Here is a 15,345-nt window from a genome sequence, read left to right as displayed (position 1 = left end):
CAGATACCGGCCATCAAAGAGTGGGGAATCTCTGGTGCAAATGCCCAAGCCAAATCTTTGTAAATCAGAACCGGAGTAGCGATAAAACGATAAAAAAAAAAGAGATGATGCTCATCCCAAAGACCTCTAAAATGGAAAAGAAAAGGTACTGCTTCAAACCGGGTGGTTCTGCATAAACGAGCCCCTGTGATAGTGATAGTGCCACTGCAGCTGGTAAGGTAGACCGTGGGGGATGAGCTCCGGATGGGCGCCCGTGCTCGACGTTCTCTAAATCATCGACGCAGCGGCCATCGGCGCAATCGGCACGGCGCTGGCCATGGCAGCCGCAGGGATGCGCCCCTCGAGTGACTGCTGCAGCGCTGTAATCTTCTGCATCATGAGGACCGTCTGCTGAGTCTGCGCCTGCACCTGGCGCCGCAGCTCCTCGTTCTCGAGCCGCACGCGCTTGATTTCCTCGCGCAGGTCGCTGTCGTCACCGGCGTGCTCATCGCGCTTACGCTTCGGCCCACCGCTGAGGCTGCTGCTTCCACCCGCATTATCGCTCGCCCCGTCGTCTGTCTCTGCCTCGGCGCCGTTGAGCGGAATCCCGTTTTGCGTGTGCACGCGCCGCAGGTGCTCGTTGAGGTTTTCTTGCCGCGAAAAACCCTTGCCCGCGTGCCGCTTGCAGTTGGGGTGCGGACAGTAGAACGAGTTCTTGGGCCCGCCGTGCTTGCCGTGTACCTCGCGCTCGTGCCGCAATAGGCCGCCGGAATACGTGAACCCGGGGAGTTTCTCGCATCCCGCGGCGGCGCACTTGTAGGGTCGGTCGTGCTTGTCCATGTGTTTGCTGGCGCAAAGTCAGTCTTGGCGCATAATCTTGACCGAGGTAAAGAGAACTTACTTCCACTCGCACTTGCGGACAAATTCCCTGGGCTCCTCGGCACAGCCCGGCCATGTACAGACGAACTTGCCGTCCAAATTCCTCGTCACCTCCCGGTCCGGCTTAGGGACCGCCTTGCTGCGCTGAGGCGTCGATGCGGTGGGCGACTCTTCCTTAGGACTGGTGGTCGGGACTGCGGTGGGAGGGGCGACGGGAAGCTCAAGCCTAGGCTCTGTCGTGTCGACAAACTCCGGGTGAGGTTGGGTGAATGTCGCGACAGTAGTCGCTAGTTCGTTGACGACGGCATCGCTGGGGTCGGGGAAACGGTCCGAATCCGGCGCGGTATCGTGGGGTTCGTCCATTGGCGGATAGGCCCCATCGTGGATGAAGTTCCGCGGCTCGTACACCACGCTCATGTTGTCGGAATTCGCGGGACACTGCACCAGATACCAGCTCGATCGTCCAAGGCCCCGATGAAATGCTTGTCCGGTGGACGGTAGCGCCGGCTCGTGGTTGGAGGTTTTAGAGAAGAAAACGATGCTCGGAGCGGACTGGTATCGGCCACTGCGGTAAGAGAAAGAATACAGATCAAGATATACCGATTTCGGTCGCCAAATGACAAGCGGTGCCTGGTCGGAAAAGGATGTATGCAAGGCACCGTGCCTTACGCGTCAAGTGCGTAGTCGATTATATCAAAGGTGAGAGTGTCCTTTTGCCTCGGGCGATTGTCGATTCCCGGCGGTAAGGCGCGAGGTAAGCAATTGCCTGAATAACCGGGCAGGAAGACAGCTGATGGAGGTTGCGCAGCCTTGTCGTGGCAAAGGTGGGGGCGACGATTCAGCTTATGCCCTGGCTTTGAGCTGGCAGCCACGTGACTAGCCGCAACAAGCGACCCACTTATTCCTAAAGCTGTGATGTGTTCTTGCCAGATCGAATGTCTTCTTGGTTCAATGCCACTTGCGTCCTTTCACCCAACAACTATCCATCAGCGATGGCCGATTCATCACGGAGCGCGCATCATCTTTTAGTATTCGAGTCCTTTTTATTTCTGGCAGGCAGCGAGATGACTCGAGGGGCAACACCAATTGACACACCCTCGGCAGGGGGAAGGTGAGGCAGCCACGCGACGCGAGGTGACTCACAGCTCAAAGGTCTACCGTAAGGCAATTGTCGAGGTTTTGGTTGGGCCTTAGCAGCCTTGTGACCCGCTCTTGGACGACCGGGGCCTCGCTATTCATGGACCGCAGCCGGCCACGATGGTCCGCTTGGCCACAGCCTCATCACCCTCGGGCTTCGCATTGCAGCCTCGACGGTCGCGTTAAAGCCGGGGTCTCTCGACCTTGGCCACCGCTTTCGGTCTCGCCCGCAATCTCGCATGACCCTTATAAGCAAGGTCGGAGCCTCGTCCGCAACCACAACGCCAGCCAAACGGACAGCCAAGGCTGACTGTCTTACCGATGGGAGTGTTGAGATCCAGAGACCTGAACATGAGGACGACGAGATTGGCGGCCCGGCCAAGTCCTCGTCAAGATCTGGGGTCAGGAGGCGGAATACGTGCCTGCTCAGCGCTGCCTGGAAGACCTTGACCCCGCAAGATCCCCTCAATAGCTCAACCAGACTGCCGCAACCACGACCTTGTCGAGCGGGAACGCCTTTTGGCCCATTGGTCTGTGTCTGCCAGGACCGGCCAAGGCCCAACGACATGAACAGGCACGGCAACATGACCTGGCAAACAGGCCATTTGAACCGCCGTGAATGCTTGTTGGGCATGAAAACACGAGAGCCGCATAGCGAACACTGCCCTAGTTCCCACAGATACCGCCCCGGAACTAAAAAGTTACCCAGTCATATTTTGGTTAGGTGTATCGATGGGATACTCATCGTCGAGAGCATTTTGCGGCTTCAGGCACCTACTGCGTGAACGTTTAGCCTCGTCCCCGACCTCTCGGCTCACCCTTGCCGTGCTCCATGTAGGACTAGGCAACACTAAGGGATAGGCCTTCACTCTCCTATTACCGAACATCGCGAATCCCACGCCTCCAGTGCGGTCCTGGACAGCGAGAACCCGCTACAGTTGCTTCTTGCTGCCACATTTCTGCCGAGTGACTCACGGGTCGTCCCCAGCAGCTAGGAGATATCATAGGAAGCTGTGTCAAGCAAGAGGGTGTCGTGCAAATGAGGACGCGGTTGGGCTGGAAATGTCCCTCTCTCAACAGTGGGGGCCGGAAAAGGGTCAGGTCTCTCCCACTTAACAGCATCACAGGGGCGGGACTGTTGCCGCCGCGCATCGAAATCCGTCAAGACACGAAGAGGCCCCGGTAATTTGCACTATCATCGTGCTCTGCCTTGAGCTTCAAGCATCCAGTGATGCTTTACAAGATTGAATCACAGCCATGCCGTTCTTCCTCCGGAATCGGCCCCGACCCAACTCATAACCAACCTTATCTTCATTAGACCCGCTAGCCAAGCTTGCTGTTCCTTGCAAACTCCTACCTGCTTGGATATTGGTTGCTGAGACATGCTACTATCTGCTTCAACATCCGCAAGTGCGGAGCAGCAAGCTGATTGTGCGTCCCGGGTAGGATCGGCACATATCCACGGTTGAGGGGTCACTCGGCGCTGATTGATAGCGGGTGCTATATCATGGAACGTCAGCTTACCGACCCTCGAGATCCCTCTTATCCAATGCATCCTACAACCGTCTAGCGCCGAGATCACTTCATCATATCGCTGTCAATCCACAATGACTGCCGTCAAGCTTCCCGAGCCGTTCGCGAGCATCCCGCGTGAGGTGCTCACGTTCGGCCCCTCCCCGATACAACACCTTCCCCGCATCTCACGGGCTCTCGGCGGCAAGGTGAACGTCTACGCCAAAAGGGAGGACTGCAACTCGGGCCTCGCATACGGCGGCAATAAGACGCGCAAACTCGAGTGAGCTTGCCCCCTTCTCCCATCCCCATCACCAGCTCCTCCCCACCCGCCCTTATCCATCTCGACTAACCTCCACGGCACAGGTACCTCCTCCCGGACGCCCTCGCCCAAAACTGCGACACGCTCGTCAGCATCGGCGGCGTGCAGTCCAACCACACGCGCCAGGTCGCGGCGGCGGCGGCCAAGCTCGGCCTCCACGTCGCCCTCGTCCAGGAACACTGGGTCGACTGGACCGACCCGGGCTACGAGAAGGTTGGCAACATCCAGCTGTCGCGGCTGATGGGCGCCGACGTGAGGTTGGACCCGTCGGAGTTCGGAATCGAGCACAAGCCCACGCTGGCCCAGCTCAAGGATGAGCTGGCGGCCGCCGGCCGAAAGCCGTATTACATCCCCGCTGGCGCGTCAGATCATCCGCTTGGTGGGCTGGGGTTTGCGAGATGGGCTTTTGAGGTTGAGGCGCAGGAAAAGGAGATGGGCGTCTTCTTTGATACGGTTATTGTGTGTGCTGTGACCGGGTCGACCATGGCGGGCATGGTGGCCGGGTTCAAGCTGATTGAGAAAATGGGCGGGCGGACGAGGAGGGTTGTGGGAATTGATGCGTCGGCTAAGGTGCGGCAGACGTTTGAGCAGGTGCTGAGGATTGCGAGGCAGACGGCGGCGAAGATTGGGTTGAGCGAGGAGGATGTCACTGAGGAGGATGTTGTGCTCGATGATCGGTACCATGCGGGAACGTATGGGATCCCGGATGAGCAGACGATCGAGGCCATCAAGTTTGGCGCGAGGACCGAGGCGTTTATCACGGACCCTGTGTATGAGGGGAAGAGCCTCGCGGGCATGATGGATTTGATCAAGAAAGGGGAGATTCCGGATGGGAGCAATGTGCTGTATGCGCATCTTGGCGGGCAGCTGGCGTTGAATGCTTACTCGACCCTGGAGTAGGTGTTCCGTGTGAAACGGTTGGTTGGGGATGGTGTTGGTCTCGGCACAAGCTCGGCGGCTTTCAGGATGCAGCGCTTAATGACAGACCTTTCGTACGGTATTGAAAAGTCGACATGCACCGTCCCTACTGAACTCCAACAAGTTTACAACAATACAAACTCGAATCTCCTGTCCTTGCTGCACGGTCACAACTCTGGAACAAACCAACTTCTGCATCGACGGTTGAACGGCTTCTTTCCAGATTTCCAAGAATACCTAATCTGGAGCTTTTGGGTCACACTCTACCAGCCCTGGCACGCCAGCCCGACGCCGCCCGGGCGACGCCGATGCCATCACCGCCCCTTCGACGCCTTCGCCCAGATTTTCGGCAGCGGATCTACTGCTGGCTTGGGCTAGCATCCTCTGACAGCCGTCGCTATACGTTTAATTTGCACGCCGGAAGGCAAAAACTGCGCCGCGGCTCGCGGGGCGAGCGCTTGGGACGAGCTTCGTGCCGGACCCGGGTTGGTTCCCCGGACTGATGCTTTCCTGTGGTGTCATGCACGCCGAGGCCGCTGCTCTGCTATACTCGACCAACCTGTTCGTCCTCTACTATTTTGATCCGCGCTCGGACCCGGATCACCCGACATCGCGGCTCCGTCCTCTACGTACTCTGTACAATTTGTTAACAACCTCACCTCTGTCCCCGTCGGATCTCAAGATTGTGCTCTACCAGGCCGCTTGCCACCAGCTGACAATATACGGGGACACGAATACTTGCTGCCTCCACGGTCGCCCGGAGTATGTAAAATATTTTGGTAGACCGTGATGCAGGCAAAAGCACGAGGGCGTTCATTAGCTTACGCTACTGAGTCCGGCCAACGAGTTCGGCTAGAGCGACAACCCGGGGCCAGCCCAAGTTATCCTCGGCGAGTGGCATTCGGCGGCCGTTCGTTCATTTTCCCAAATCGCTCCTGGGCGCCTTCGCCTGTCCTTGGTCTGCAATCTCGACCCCCAAAACTCTCGGACGGTGGAGTTGGCAACTCCGTTGTCGCGCCCATCCGTCTTCTTCCCCGCGGTCATCTAAAGGAATGCCATATCCGGCTGGCCAAGACAGCGGACCGTCAACTCCAGCAGCTGGCCGAGGATGTCGGATTACATGCCTGTGGGATTCATACACCATCTCTCAAGCCACCGGCGTCGAGGGCGACAACGACTCTAGCAACGCTCCCACCCGAGCTCCGCATCAGGTTTCTCGAGTACACCGATCTTGTCACCCCAAGCAGGAAGTGACATGGAGCCGGCAAGACCACGCATGCGTGATCGTGCCCTATTACATCGACCAGTTTTCCAGTGCTGGCGCGATGGGACCTGGAAGGGCAAGCCCCCAAGCAACGGCTACTGTTGCCGCCGTCACCACGCTGCCTTCTCGCTAGCGTGCAATTGCTGGACACCGCCGGGACCTACCCTGTTTCTCCTTTGTCGTACCCTGTACGAAGACGCCCAAGTCGTCTGCTTCTCGAGAAACCGGCTCATCGTCCACGACTAAAAGCCATGCCCTCCTTGGACTCTGCCGTTGCTTGAGCAGTGCGACGAGGATCACGATGATGAGCTCCTCCCCACGTACGGCTATCCAAACGAGCGATTCGCCGCTTCGGAATCTCTGAGCGACGTCGTGCCCGCGCCGTGCCTTTCTTATCTCCGGTTTTTCGAGCTGGTCTTCCCGCCTTACCGGCCCCGCAGCTGGCTCGAGACACAGCACCCTGCGATGCAGGACTGGCGGGCGACAGTTGACTGGCTCCGAGACAGGATCAACCTGTCGGAGCTCACGCTCCGGTTTATGGTGGCAGACCTGCCCGGCAGCGGAAGACCGGAGGCGTACTTGCGTTCGATAGCGGTCGAGGAAGGAGGGACGGCAATGACAGCATACATGGATCTTCTGCAGCCTCTGACAACTGGCCAGTTGCAGCCTTGACAGGTTCTATGCGTACTTTCCGTAGCCTTGGGAGTTGACAGTAGAACCCAGACGGCGCAATCGCAACGAGCCCGGCTGGTTCGGGGAGGAAGAGGAAGCTCTCAAGGAGCGTGCCGAACGTTATGTTATGTATGGCCACCGGTACGAAGAAGGCCTCTACGCAAATGGCAAGGAGGAACCAAGGCTCAGAATTGGCACTACAATTACTGTTGACAAGAAGTCTCAGACAAGGTAGAGGGTTGGAGGTGTAAGATGCATACTCTAGTGAGATGCTATGAAAACCGAACACCTTGTCACGCACCTTTTTACTCTGGGGTACGCAGACCACCTTCGGGCGCGAACAGTCAGAACCCAGAAACTACCGCTAAGTCATTGGATGTGATCGTTCAGCAAGCCCGGACTCCTCTATCAAGGGCCGACCGAGCCGCGGCCTAAAACTTTCCGAGACGTCTCAACTAGGCACTGCCATCACTCGATTGTGATGTGTCGCAGATGAAAGACTAATTAATGTATTGGGTATAGATGCTGTGCCTCATCTAATTTGTATCACCACACTTATTCGTTCAGATTCATCAGCATAACATCAGCATCCATCCAACTATCCTCCGCGCACAGAGCCCATCCCATCTTGCAAACCCCTCTCCGCTTCGGCTCTCTGACTCCCGCGCCCCATCCCCAACTGGCGCTCCTCCTCGTCCCCCTCCTCGTCCCCCCCTTCGTTCTTCAACTCCTCCTCTTCGTCCTCCTCCTCCATCTCTTCATCCTCCTCATCCTCCTCATCCCCGACAAGACTCCTCTCCCCCGCCCTCGCCTCCCCGGCCGGCACCCTCTTTTTCTCGAAATCCTGCTTATGCGCCTCCGCCATGGCCTGCCTGATGGACCGTCTGCCGGTGCCCAGTGTATCGGTCATGCGCCGTCTGAGCGTGCCCGGCCCGCTTCCGTCGCCGTCTTCCAATGCCGTAGCTGTTGTCGTTCCCGCAGCCGCTGCCGCTGCTGCTGCCGACTCGGTAAAGTAGAAAGACGGAGTCCTTTCCACGTCCGCCTGAGTCCGTGGGGTGGGGTGCATCGGTGCCAATCCGGGTCCGGGTCCCGGTCCCGGTGTTGCCGGGGGGGCAGCGGGTCTCGGCGTCGGCACGCCCGATACGGTCGAGGGCGCGGTTGTACCAGTGCCGCCACCGTCAACGACCGTGGCAACCGCGGCGGCAGCGGCGGTGGCGGCTGCTGCTGCCGTTTCCACTTCGAGGCTCGGGCGCTGGACAAACTGCTCGAGATGGTACGGCAGGGGCGTATCGCGCGCGGCTTTGTACTGAGCGACGTTGGCGCAGTGCTCGTTCTCGACGCGGAGGAGGGTCCACATGCCGCGGCGGATGACCTCGGCGAAGGCGACGAGGAAGGAGACGAGGGTGCTGTGCTGGGTGTCGTGGGTGAAGATGGGGTAGAAGATCCACGAGAAGCGCAGGATCGGGTCGACGGCCATGATGAGGTAGTAGATCCAGACAGGGCGCAGGGCCGTGATGTCGCGGAGCAGCTTCTGGCGGGCCTTGGCCTGCAGGAGTGAGAAATCCATGAAGAGGTCCCAGACGGCTAGGTCGGTTGGTTAGTTGAAGACGCTTAAGCGCAACAATGGGTGAGAACGTACAGCAATATATGGCGTTGATGGTGGCGAAGACAATGAAGAAGCTCATATTGATCTGGGTGTCGCCGATGCGGTAGAGGCTGAGCCACACAGCCGTCAAGATCGTCATGGTATACTTTCCGCAATTGACAAGGTGAGGGAACACGTTCCGGGTGTCGTGGTAACGTCTGATGCATTGGAGAGCTCGCCAGATTGGCGGGAGAGCGGCAAAGAAGCCGAGGAGGCGTGAGTGCGACGAATTGCACTGCTCCGGATCGTTCCAACTGCGTGCATAGAGGCAAAAGAAGAGCTCGACGTTCTGTCCACGAGGTCAGTCACGGTTGATCCGAGACGCAAGTCATCAACAAAGGGAGCAACGTACGCAGGTGGCGTACGTCAACGAACACCAAATATCGCCCAGGAAGAAATCTCGAAACTCAACTGGGTACAAGCCGGAGAGAAGTAACCTATACTGTAGAGGTGGTTAGCAGAGCTGAAATGTGTTGGCGGACTTCAACTGTGGCGATGCATACATGAGAGTACAAAAACCACCTCCTGGCCTTGTGTTGCAGAACCGGCGCTGGAAGAAACAGAACGACGAGAGTCATGCAGATCAGGATGACGGGATAGTAGAGGTACATCTCCTCCCAGTTCCCAAGCCTAGAAAAGTTGAGCCAGATAAACACCCCGAACAAGGCGAAGAAAAAGCTGGGGAACTCGGCCAGCTGCTTCCAGTCCAAGAAATTCCTCGCATCGAACTCGAAGATGAACGGATAGTTCACCTTGTTCTTGGTCCACATCCGGCAATCAAGCGTAAACATGGCGAAGAGGAGGAGCGCGAGGAAATACCCTCCATACAGCTGTAGCAGATAACTTGTCTGCTGGGCCAGGTTGTCGTCCTCGTCGTTGACGAGGATCCTCGTACCGTAGATGAGTCCCTGAACGGCGAAGACAGCGCCAATGCCAATCAGCAAGCCGCTGCGAAACGCACTGTCGGACGAGTCACCCGACCGCTTGTGCAGGGCCCGGAGCTTCCCGGCTGCGATCTTGTGGTTGCCCCTCTCAAAGTACCTCGCGTAAATATCTTCAACGGTGCGTATGTGTCCGTCCAGGATGTCGCTGTTGACAAACCACGACTTGTTCACCTTCTCGTTCATGTATCGGTATGGCGGGTGGGCATTGACGGCCTTGTCATACTTCTTATTGAGCTTGCGAAACGCGGTCCGGTTCAGCAGGGCGTATGATTTGAGTAGTTCGAGGCTACGGTAGAACTCTTGCAACGCTAGCTTGAGCTTCCGCTTCGCCGTCCGGTACGGCACGTCGTCCTCATGAAGCCGGCGCACATAGTCGCGTTCTTGCTCCATGGCCTGGCCAGTCATGACCGGGGTCCGCGTCATCTTCTGGAGAGCTTTCGAGTTGGGCCCTGGCTTGATGAACCTGTCCTTGATTGGACTGATCCAGTCTCGATTGCTATCCTTGCTCCGTCCCTCGACCTCATCCTCGCTGCGGCTGCGGCTGCGCCCATGCTCTCGTTTCCTCTTGGCCTCGGAAATCTCGGCGGAACGTCGATTGCGCATCTCGTGTAGCTGCTCTCGAAGAGCGGCCAGACGCTCCGTGGCTTGTTTCTCCTTCTCCTTGTAGAAGGTCTCGATCTTGTCCAGCTCGCTGTCCAGGAAGGCGAAGAAGTCGCGCTCGGCGGAGCGGACGTAATCCAGGTTTTGCAGGCCGATCTCGTATTTGTTTGGCGTTTGCCGGGCCATTAGCGAAGGCGTTGAACACAACCGGGGTACTCGCAGACGAGGCGTCGTGCCCATCCCGCCAGAAGGGAGGGTTAACAACGACGGGGTGCGCTGCTCGGGACGCCCTGCATCCATCATGGAAGCGCTGCGTTGGAGGGCGCCGGTAACCGAAGGGACTCGGATTGCCGGGGCGGGTAGCGCAAAGTCGTGTCTGTCGCTGGTGTGCGACGGCGAGGGCCCGAAGCTGCCATACTGTATGCCGCTGCCCGGGCTCCGGGCGAGGCCGGACCTCTCATCGCCGGAAACGCGTCTCTTCCCGGGTTTGGTAGCCGCGGATCCGGATCGAGCAGCACCAGGCTCATCAACCAGGCGAGGGCTCAGAGGACCATCATTTCTGCTACGAGGCGTAAAGTTATGACGGATGCCAAAGAAGGCGGCCGGCGTCGTGGCCGGCGGACGATCAGCGCGTCTCGTCAGGACCGGGGTGGCATTTGCGCGGTTGATAGCGCGGGTGACGGCCTTGACATGCTTCTTACCGGCCTTGTAGTTCAGATACTTGAGGCGCCATTCTGAAGGGATACACGGTTAGCCGGCCGCCTCTGTGGAACCCAAGAAATTCCTGTTGACGTATTTAACCCCGGTTGGTGATCGTCCACCGCAGCATTGCTGCCGCTTGACTGCCAAGGGCCCAGTCGCGGGCAGGTAAGACAAGGCGAAGATCAACGCACTGGCGCTGATGTCTCGGGTCGATGGGAAGGGAAGCCGCATACCTGGAACAACCTCCTGATCAAGCTCTTTGGCAAACCTTGGCGGTCTTGTGTCAGTTTTCAAAGCTGCTTCAGGGAAATCGGCATGTTCCTAAGGTCTCTCACTTCATGACGTCAAGCCCGGCATTGCGTCCGTGACAGTTGCGGGATCAGGGGTTGTCATCCGAAACTGAAGGGACAGAGGTAGTGTGGGTGTGCCAGAGACGAACGACAATGGCATTGGGGTGTTGTCCAGGCCCAAATAATCACGGTAACACGGTCTTCCTCCAGAGGCAAACGGTATGGAAGAACATTAAAGTCATGGGAACATCCATCCAAGTTTGTGTCTCTCGATTTCCCAGTTTTTCGCCAATTGACCTTTTGCAGCGGGCTGCAGGGGTCGGTGCCTGGGCTGCCCTGGGGTCGACTTGCAGCGGCAACCCACTGGAACCAACGGCTGGAACCCACAGGCAGGGGCTTCAGTTGTGGCTGATTGCGGCTTGCGCTGTTGTGCAAGTGGGCTTCTAACGTTGCATTTCAGGTTTAGCAGAGCAAGGTTGTTATGGGAGACACCTCTCTCTTATACACGCGAGCTGAGCAAGTACAGCGCTGAACCAGACCTCGGAGACCCGTCAGTGTCCGGAACTTCATCCATCAACCTACCATGAATTCGCAAGTCTTTGTACAAGACCGCGGCGGCCATGTCTCGGCCGCCAAGCACCCGGTCACGAAACGGGTTTGGTCCGGGAGCACACGCCGTTTTGGCGTACTATTAAATGAACAAACTTTGTCAAAGGATGGACTGGCTTGACTAAGGTATTTCGCAGTATCAGTGGCTCCCTCGGCTCCGTACACGTGTATCCGTGACCATTGATGTCCTGCCACTCTTGGTGGCACTGGACATGGGCCGTCCCTCCACCATCCTCAATGTGCCTGACGTACGTCTGTCGAAAGTCTCGCAGATGCCCGGACACAGTGCTTGGCAAACGGAGCAACCCAGGATCAACCGGAAAGGCCCAGAAACTCGTACGCGCAAAGGCCGTTTCGGTGCCTGACTGCCGACCGCCGACCGGGGCGATCCCGGCGAGGTGGTGACGACGGATCGGACGAGGGGACCACGCAAGCCGGCAACCCCCGGGCCCCGCACGAAAGTGCCCCGCAGGGCCTCTCGCTTGCATGTGCCATGGGCAGAGCTGGAAAGCGCGTTGATTGGTTGGACTACGGAGATACCTCGCGACAAAGGCGCCATTCTGAGCACGCCAATAGCGCCCGCTCAAAAACCGTCTTTCTCTCAACACTGTCTCGTGGCATTGCCTGATTTCTCAAATGTATGGCGGCACCTTGATGGAGACTGAATAAGGCAAGCCAAGCATTGTGTTGCCCGTGTTTGAGCCCTGGTGCTGCCATTTCAGCTGCACCGTGCCAGATGGGATGCATGCATCGTTCAACCGCCAACAAAATCTTCTTGACCGCTCGCTCGCAAAGCTTCCCGCTGGACAGGCCGGTAAGACAGGGCTGTTTTCTGTTCCGGACGGTTGAGCAGAGAAAGCCCTTGACAGGCTTTGACACGAGTGTTTGACGGAGCAGTCTATGTCTGTCTGACAGCGCGACAAAAGCGCTCTGCGTCCGGGCATATGCTGTTGGTTTCGAGACGTCGAAAGGCACGTTACATCTGTGCCTCAGCGGCATTGTTTCGAGAGCTGCCACAGATCCTGTGGCGGATGCGCAGAGGATGCCGCGGCGATGCCGAGCCGTGACCTGTTCGAGCGCCGACTTCGCTTTTAGTCAAGACAGGTGCAGAGGACTTAGCATTTTCGATGAAGATTGGTGGGCCTAGTATGATGCATACCGGTGCGGCCGGTGAGAGTGGGATGATGACCCCACTTTGTGCCCAGCCCCACCCATTTTCAGCTGTGCATTGTCGTCTCAGTGGTGTTGTCAGATCTCGATCGATTCACCAGTCTTCATAAACCCTTGCTTGCCTTGTCAAAGGACGACCTTGGTTTTGCAGGTATTCTCTGTGAGCGGACATTCGTTTTTAGACAATTCCTTGTTCCGCACGAGTTGGTCGACAACGTTAAGCGCCAACGAGAGGGCAGCTGGGCTACAACTATCCGGGCACTTCGGAGAGCCATTTTTGGCCAACAAGGAAGTTGAAGAAAAACACACACGGAGAGCAAGCTGCAAACCGGATCGCAGTAACGGCAGGAATCTTCCACGGGTTCTTGCTTGCAGGTTTAGGCTTTTTGGAAAGAGTGGTCCCGTCCAGGAAGGGAAAGGCCGACAGCTTGTCACATAGATCCTGCTCGGTGATCACCCCTCTTGGTGCTCGGATCATTTCATCATCGAACCAAGCGCCGCGACAGGGCATGCAACGTGGGAGCCGCCAAGGTTGGCCAGCGCAGTTCTGACCCCTTTCAAGCCGCGCCCCTGCTCTTTGAACAAACACCGCCTTCGGCCTCCCATTTCAAAAGCTGGGGCGCCCCAAGGAAGCAGCAGCAATTGCAATTGTCTTCTGACATTTTGCATCGCGGATTCGAAACACTGGGCAACCTGGAATTGACCAAATCTGCTCGGCCTGCTGCCTGCTCCTGTGTCAATCGCTCCATCGCGGCACCGCTAGCGTGATTGGGCTGACTGGACGCCGTCGCGCCGTTTCAAAAATCCTCCGCCGACCACATCCCACCCGATCGGCAGCTGACTCCAGACCTCAAGATCATACTCAAGCCGCCTTTGTTTGCCGCCCTCGCCTTCCAACCGCGACGTCCGGGATCGTTGTCAACCTGCGCCATGTCGCACGGGTGGGCGGCGGAGCCCATGTTAGAGCCTCAATACGGTCGCAGGCGGGCGCCGCCGATGGATCCTGCGAGCAATGCGGCCTACACACACAGTCGCACAAGGACGACCTCGTCAAATACCTTCCCAGCGCCTGTGCAGGGGCAGTTCCAGCCGAGCCCTTACCAGCCACCGATGCATCTCGCCCAACCCCCAGCGAACCATCAGCGTCGCTCACCGAGCGTTAACACATTTAGCACGGTCTCCAGCGGCGGGATGGCACCACCGGCGGCGTACAGAACATCCCCGACATTAGATATCAGGAGATCCACCTCGAGCCGCTCCGCCGGCACCCCCGGCTCCCCACAACCCGGCGGTTACGTCGCTCTCCTCAGGAAACAAAAGGCCACCGTGTGGTGTGAACGCGCGCAGTACGAGGACCCGAGGTTATTGGCCCAGCAACGAGCAGCAAAAAAGCGGGCAAACCTGGAGATTGTGGGGGCGGGAAGTGGCCTGGGTATCGGCCCCGTGGGTGCAGGGCGCACTTCTACCGGGCTTAGCTCTACCGGCGGGAAAGTCGCGGCCAAGATCCGGCATCACGGCAAGCCAACCGTCATCGGCTACTCACCAGGGAACCTCAACGGCGTTAGTGGCGTCCCTCTGCGACTCAGCGCGACCGAGGTGGAGGGCGAGGAGAGCGAGGACGACGACCCCGTTCAGCGAATGCACCACCGGAGGACTGGGAGCTCCGGGCGGAACAGCACCTCCAGCGCCAGGCGAGCGATGGCGTATCGCTCGTCCGGAGGCCTCGGACCCGCCGGTGGAGCCGCGCGGTGGAGCCCAGGCGGCACCCCTGAGCGGACCGGGTCCTTGGTCCAGGAGAAGCAGGGCGAGCCGCCACTTGCGGGCGGAGGGGACGACGCTGGCAGCGGGAAGGCGAGGAGCTTCGGCAGCGGCAGCAGCGGCGAGCGGCTGGACAATGTCCCGGAGCTGTCTGGCGCTTCGGCCCATTTGGCGACCAACAGCATGAAGCATGCGACGGTGACGCGCGAAAAAAGCGTCAAGAGCGTGGACGACCTCAAGCGGAGAGGCAGTGTGGACGAGCGGACCATGACTCTTACCGCCGGCCGGCTGTACATTGCGAACCCGGACTGAGGAGATGACCGATGACATGAGAGGGCGCGAGGGACAGGATTCCTTCCGCTGCCAGATTTAGATCTGCCTTTTACTTGCGATGGATTTCTTCTCACCGTACATGCATTCCAGTCGTTTCCGCCATGCATACCCAGGCGCAGGAGTATTGAATCTCGGGCGGTCGGCTGTGCATCTACAATCGCTTCAGGTCTTTTCATTTCCAATAGTTTGCTTGATTTCCTCATAGCCGGTCGTTACTTGTATGCTGACTTTCTATCTACTAATACCCGAGGGACGCGAGGTCATGGATCGAAGCGTGCAGTGCGCCAAAGGAGGGAAAGGCAGGGGAGAGTCTGCGCGGGGGTGATTCGAGTTCGAGATACCGATCGAATACCAAAGCAGAGTTGCTATTGCTCTTCTTTCCAACCCCACTCACAACTCGCTCTGATGTTGAATGTGCCGAGGGCAAGAAATCCTGCCCGCCGATTTGCGAGAGCATTTTGATCGCAGGAACGGCTCAAGGAAGTGATGACGCTAGAGAGATAGGTGAACCATGAGAATCTAAGGTACTGTAACGCCAAAAACTTGTACGGTTGGGGGGTATTATTGATGTCGAGCCGGGGCTGCCTTGGAAGTCGATCTATAGAACCCCC

The 15,345-nt window shown here is 58.1% G+C and overlaps 6 protein-coding genes across 6 annotated transcripts; 3 read left to right on the top strand and 3 right to left on the bottom strand.

Annotated features, from left to right (window-relative positions):
* Positions 1-267: 267 nt before the first annotated feature.
* N657DRAFT_576174 (uncharacterized protein) lies at positions 268-1,275 on the bottom strand (the record flags this gene model as incomplete). The annotated part of the gene is made up of 2 exons (XM_062789155.1): positions 268-826; positions 881-1,275. The coding sequence occupies 2 exons, from the start codon at positions 1,273-1,275 to the stop codon at positions 268-270; spliced, it is 954 nt and encodes a 317-aa protein (XP_062646062.1).
* A 2,327-nt stretch (positions 1,276-3,602) lies between these two features.
* N657DRAFT_635078 (1-aminocyclopropane-1-carboxylate) lies at positions 3,603-4,729 on the top strand (the record flags this gene model as incomplete). The annotated part of the gene is made up of 2 exons (XM_062791323.1): positions 3,603-3,790; positions 3,874-4,729. 2 exons carry the CDS (start codon positions 3,603-3,605, stop codon positions 4,727-4,729), a joined length of 1,044 nt encoding a protein of 347 aa, XP_062646061.1.
* Positions 4,730-5,055: 326 nt separating this feature from the next.
* On the top strand, positions 5,056-6,683 carry N657DRAFT_657140 (uncharacterized protein; the record flags this gene model as incomplete). Its single annotated transcript, XM_062794776.1, has 6 exons — positions 5,056-5,150; positions 5,216-5,513; positions 5,604-5,738; positions 5,798-5,980; positions 6,093-6,218; positions 6,261-6,683. The coding sequence occupies 6 exons, from the start codon at positions 5,056-5,058 to the stop codon at positions 6,681-6,683; spliced, it is 1,260 nt and encodes a 419-aa protein (XP_062646060.1).
* A 598-nt stretch (positions 6,684-7,281) lies between these two features.
* On the bottom strand, positions 7,282-11,024 carry N657DRAFT_657139 (SPX-domain-containing protein; the record flags this gene model as incomplete). Its single annotated transcript, XM_062794775.1, has 5 exons — positions 7,282-8,267; positions 8,736-8,739; positions 8,832-10,606; positions 10,808-10,842; positions 10,918-11,024. 5 exons carry the CDS (start codon positions 11,022-11,024, stop codon positions 7,282-7,284), a joined length of 2,907 nt encoding a protein of 968 aa, XP_062646059.1.
* A 386-nt stretch (positions 11,025-11,410) lies between these two features.
* Positions 11,411-12,024, bottom strand: N657DRAFT_646970 (uncharacterized protein). Its single transcript, XM_062793225.1, has one exon. It carries the CDS (start codon positions 11,959-11,961, stop codon positions 11,509-11,511), a length of 453 nt encoding a protein of 150 aa, XP_062646058.1. The 5' UTR covers positions 11,962-12,024; the 3' UTR covers positions 11,411-11,508.
* Positions 12,025-13,573: 1,549 nt separating this feature from the next.
* Positions 13,574-14,713, top strand: N657DRAFT_682086 (uncharacterized protein; the record flags this gene model as incomplete). The annotated part of the gene is made up of 1 exon (XM_062796456.1): positions 13,574-14,713. The coding sequence occupies one exon, from the start codon at positions 13,574-13,576 to the stop codon at positions 14,711-14,713; it is 1,140 nt and encodes a 379-aa protein (XP_062646057.1).
* Positions 14,714-15,345: the final 632 nt, after the last annotated feature.

The sequence above is a fragment of the Parathielavia appendiculata genome (genome assembly GCF_033297405.1).
Source record: "Parathielavia appendiculata strain CBS 731.68 unplaced genomic scaffold N657scaffold_9, whole genome shotgun sequence".
NCBI lineage: Eukaryota > Fungi > Ascomycota > Sordariomycetes > Sordariales > Chaetomiaceae > Parathielavia > Parathielavia appendiculata.
Note: the sequence above shows the minus strand (reverse complement) of the source record. Positions and strands in the feature narration are given on the sequence as shown.

Coding starts and splice junctions, on each gene's coding strand:
- N657DRAFT_646970 (XM_062793225.1), bottom strand. CDS start 11,961: ATGCAAGCGAGAGGCCCTGCGGGGCACTTTCGTGCGGGGCCCGGGGGT.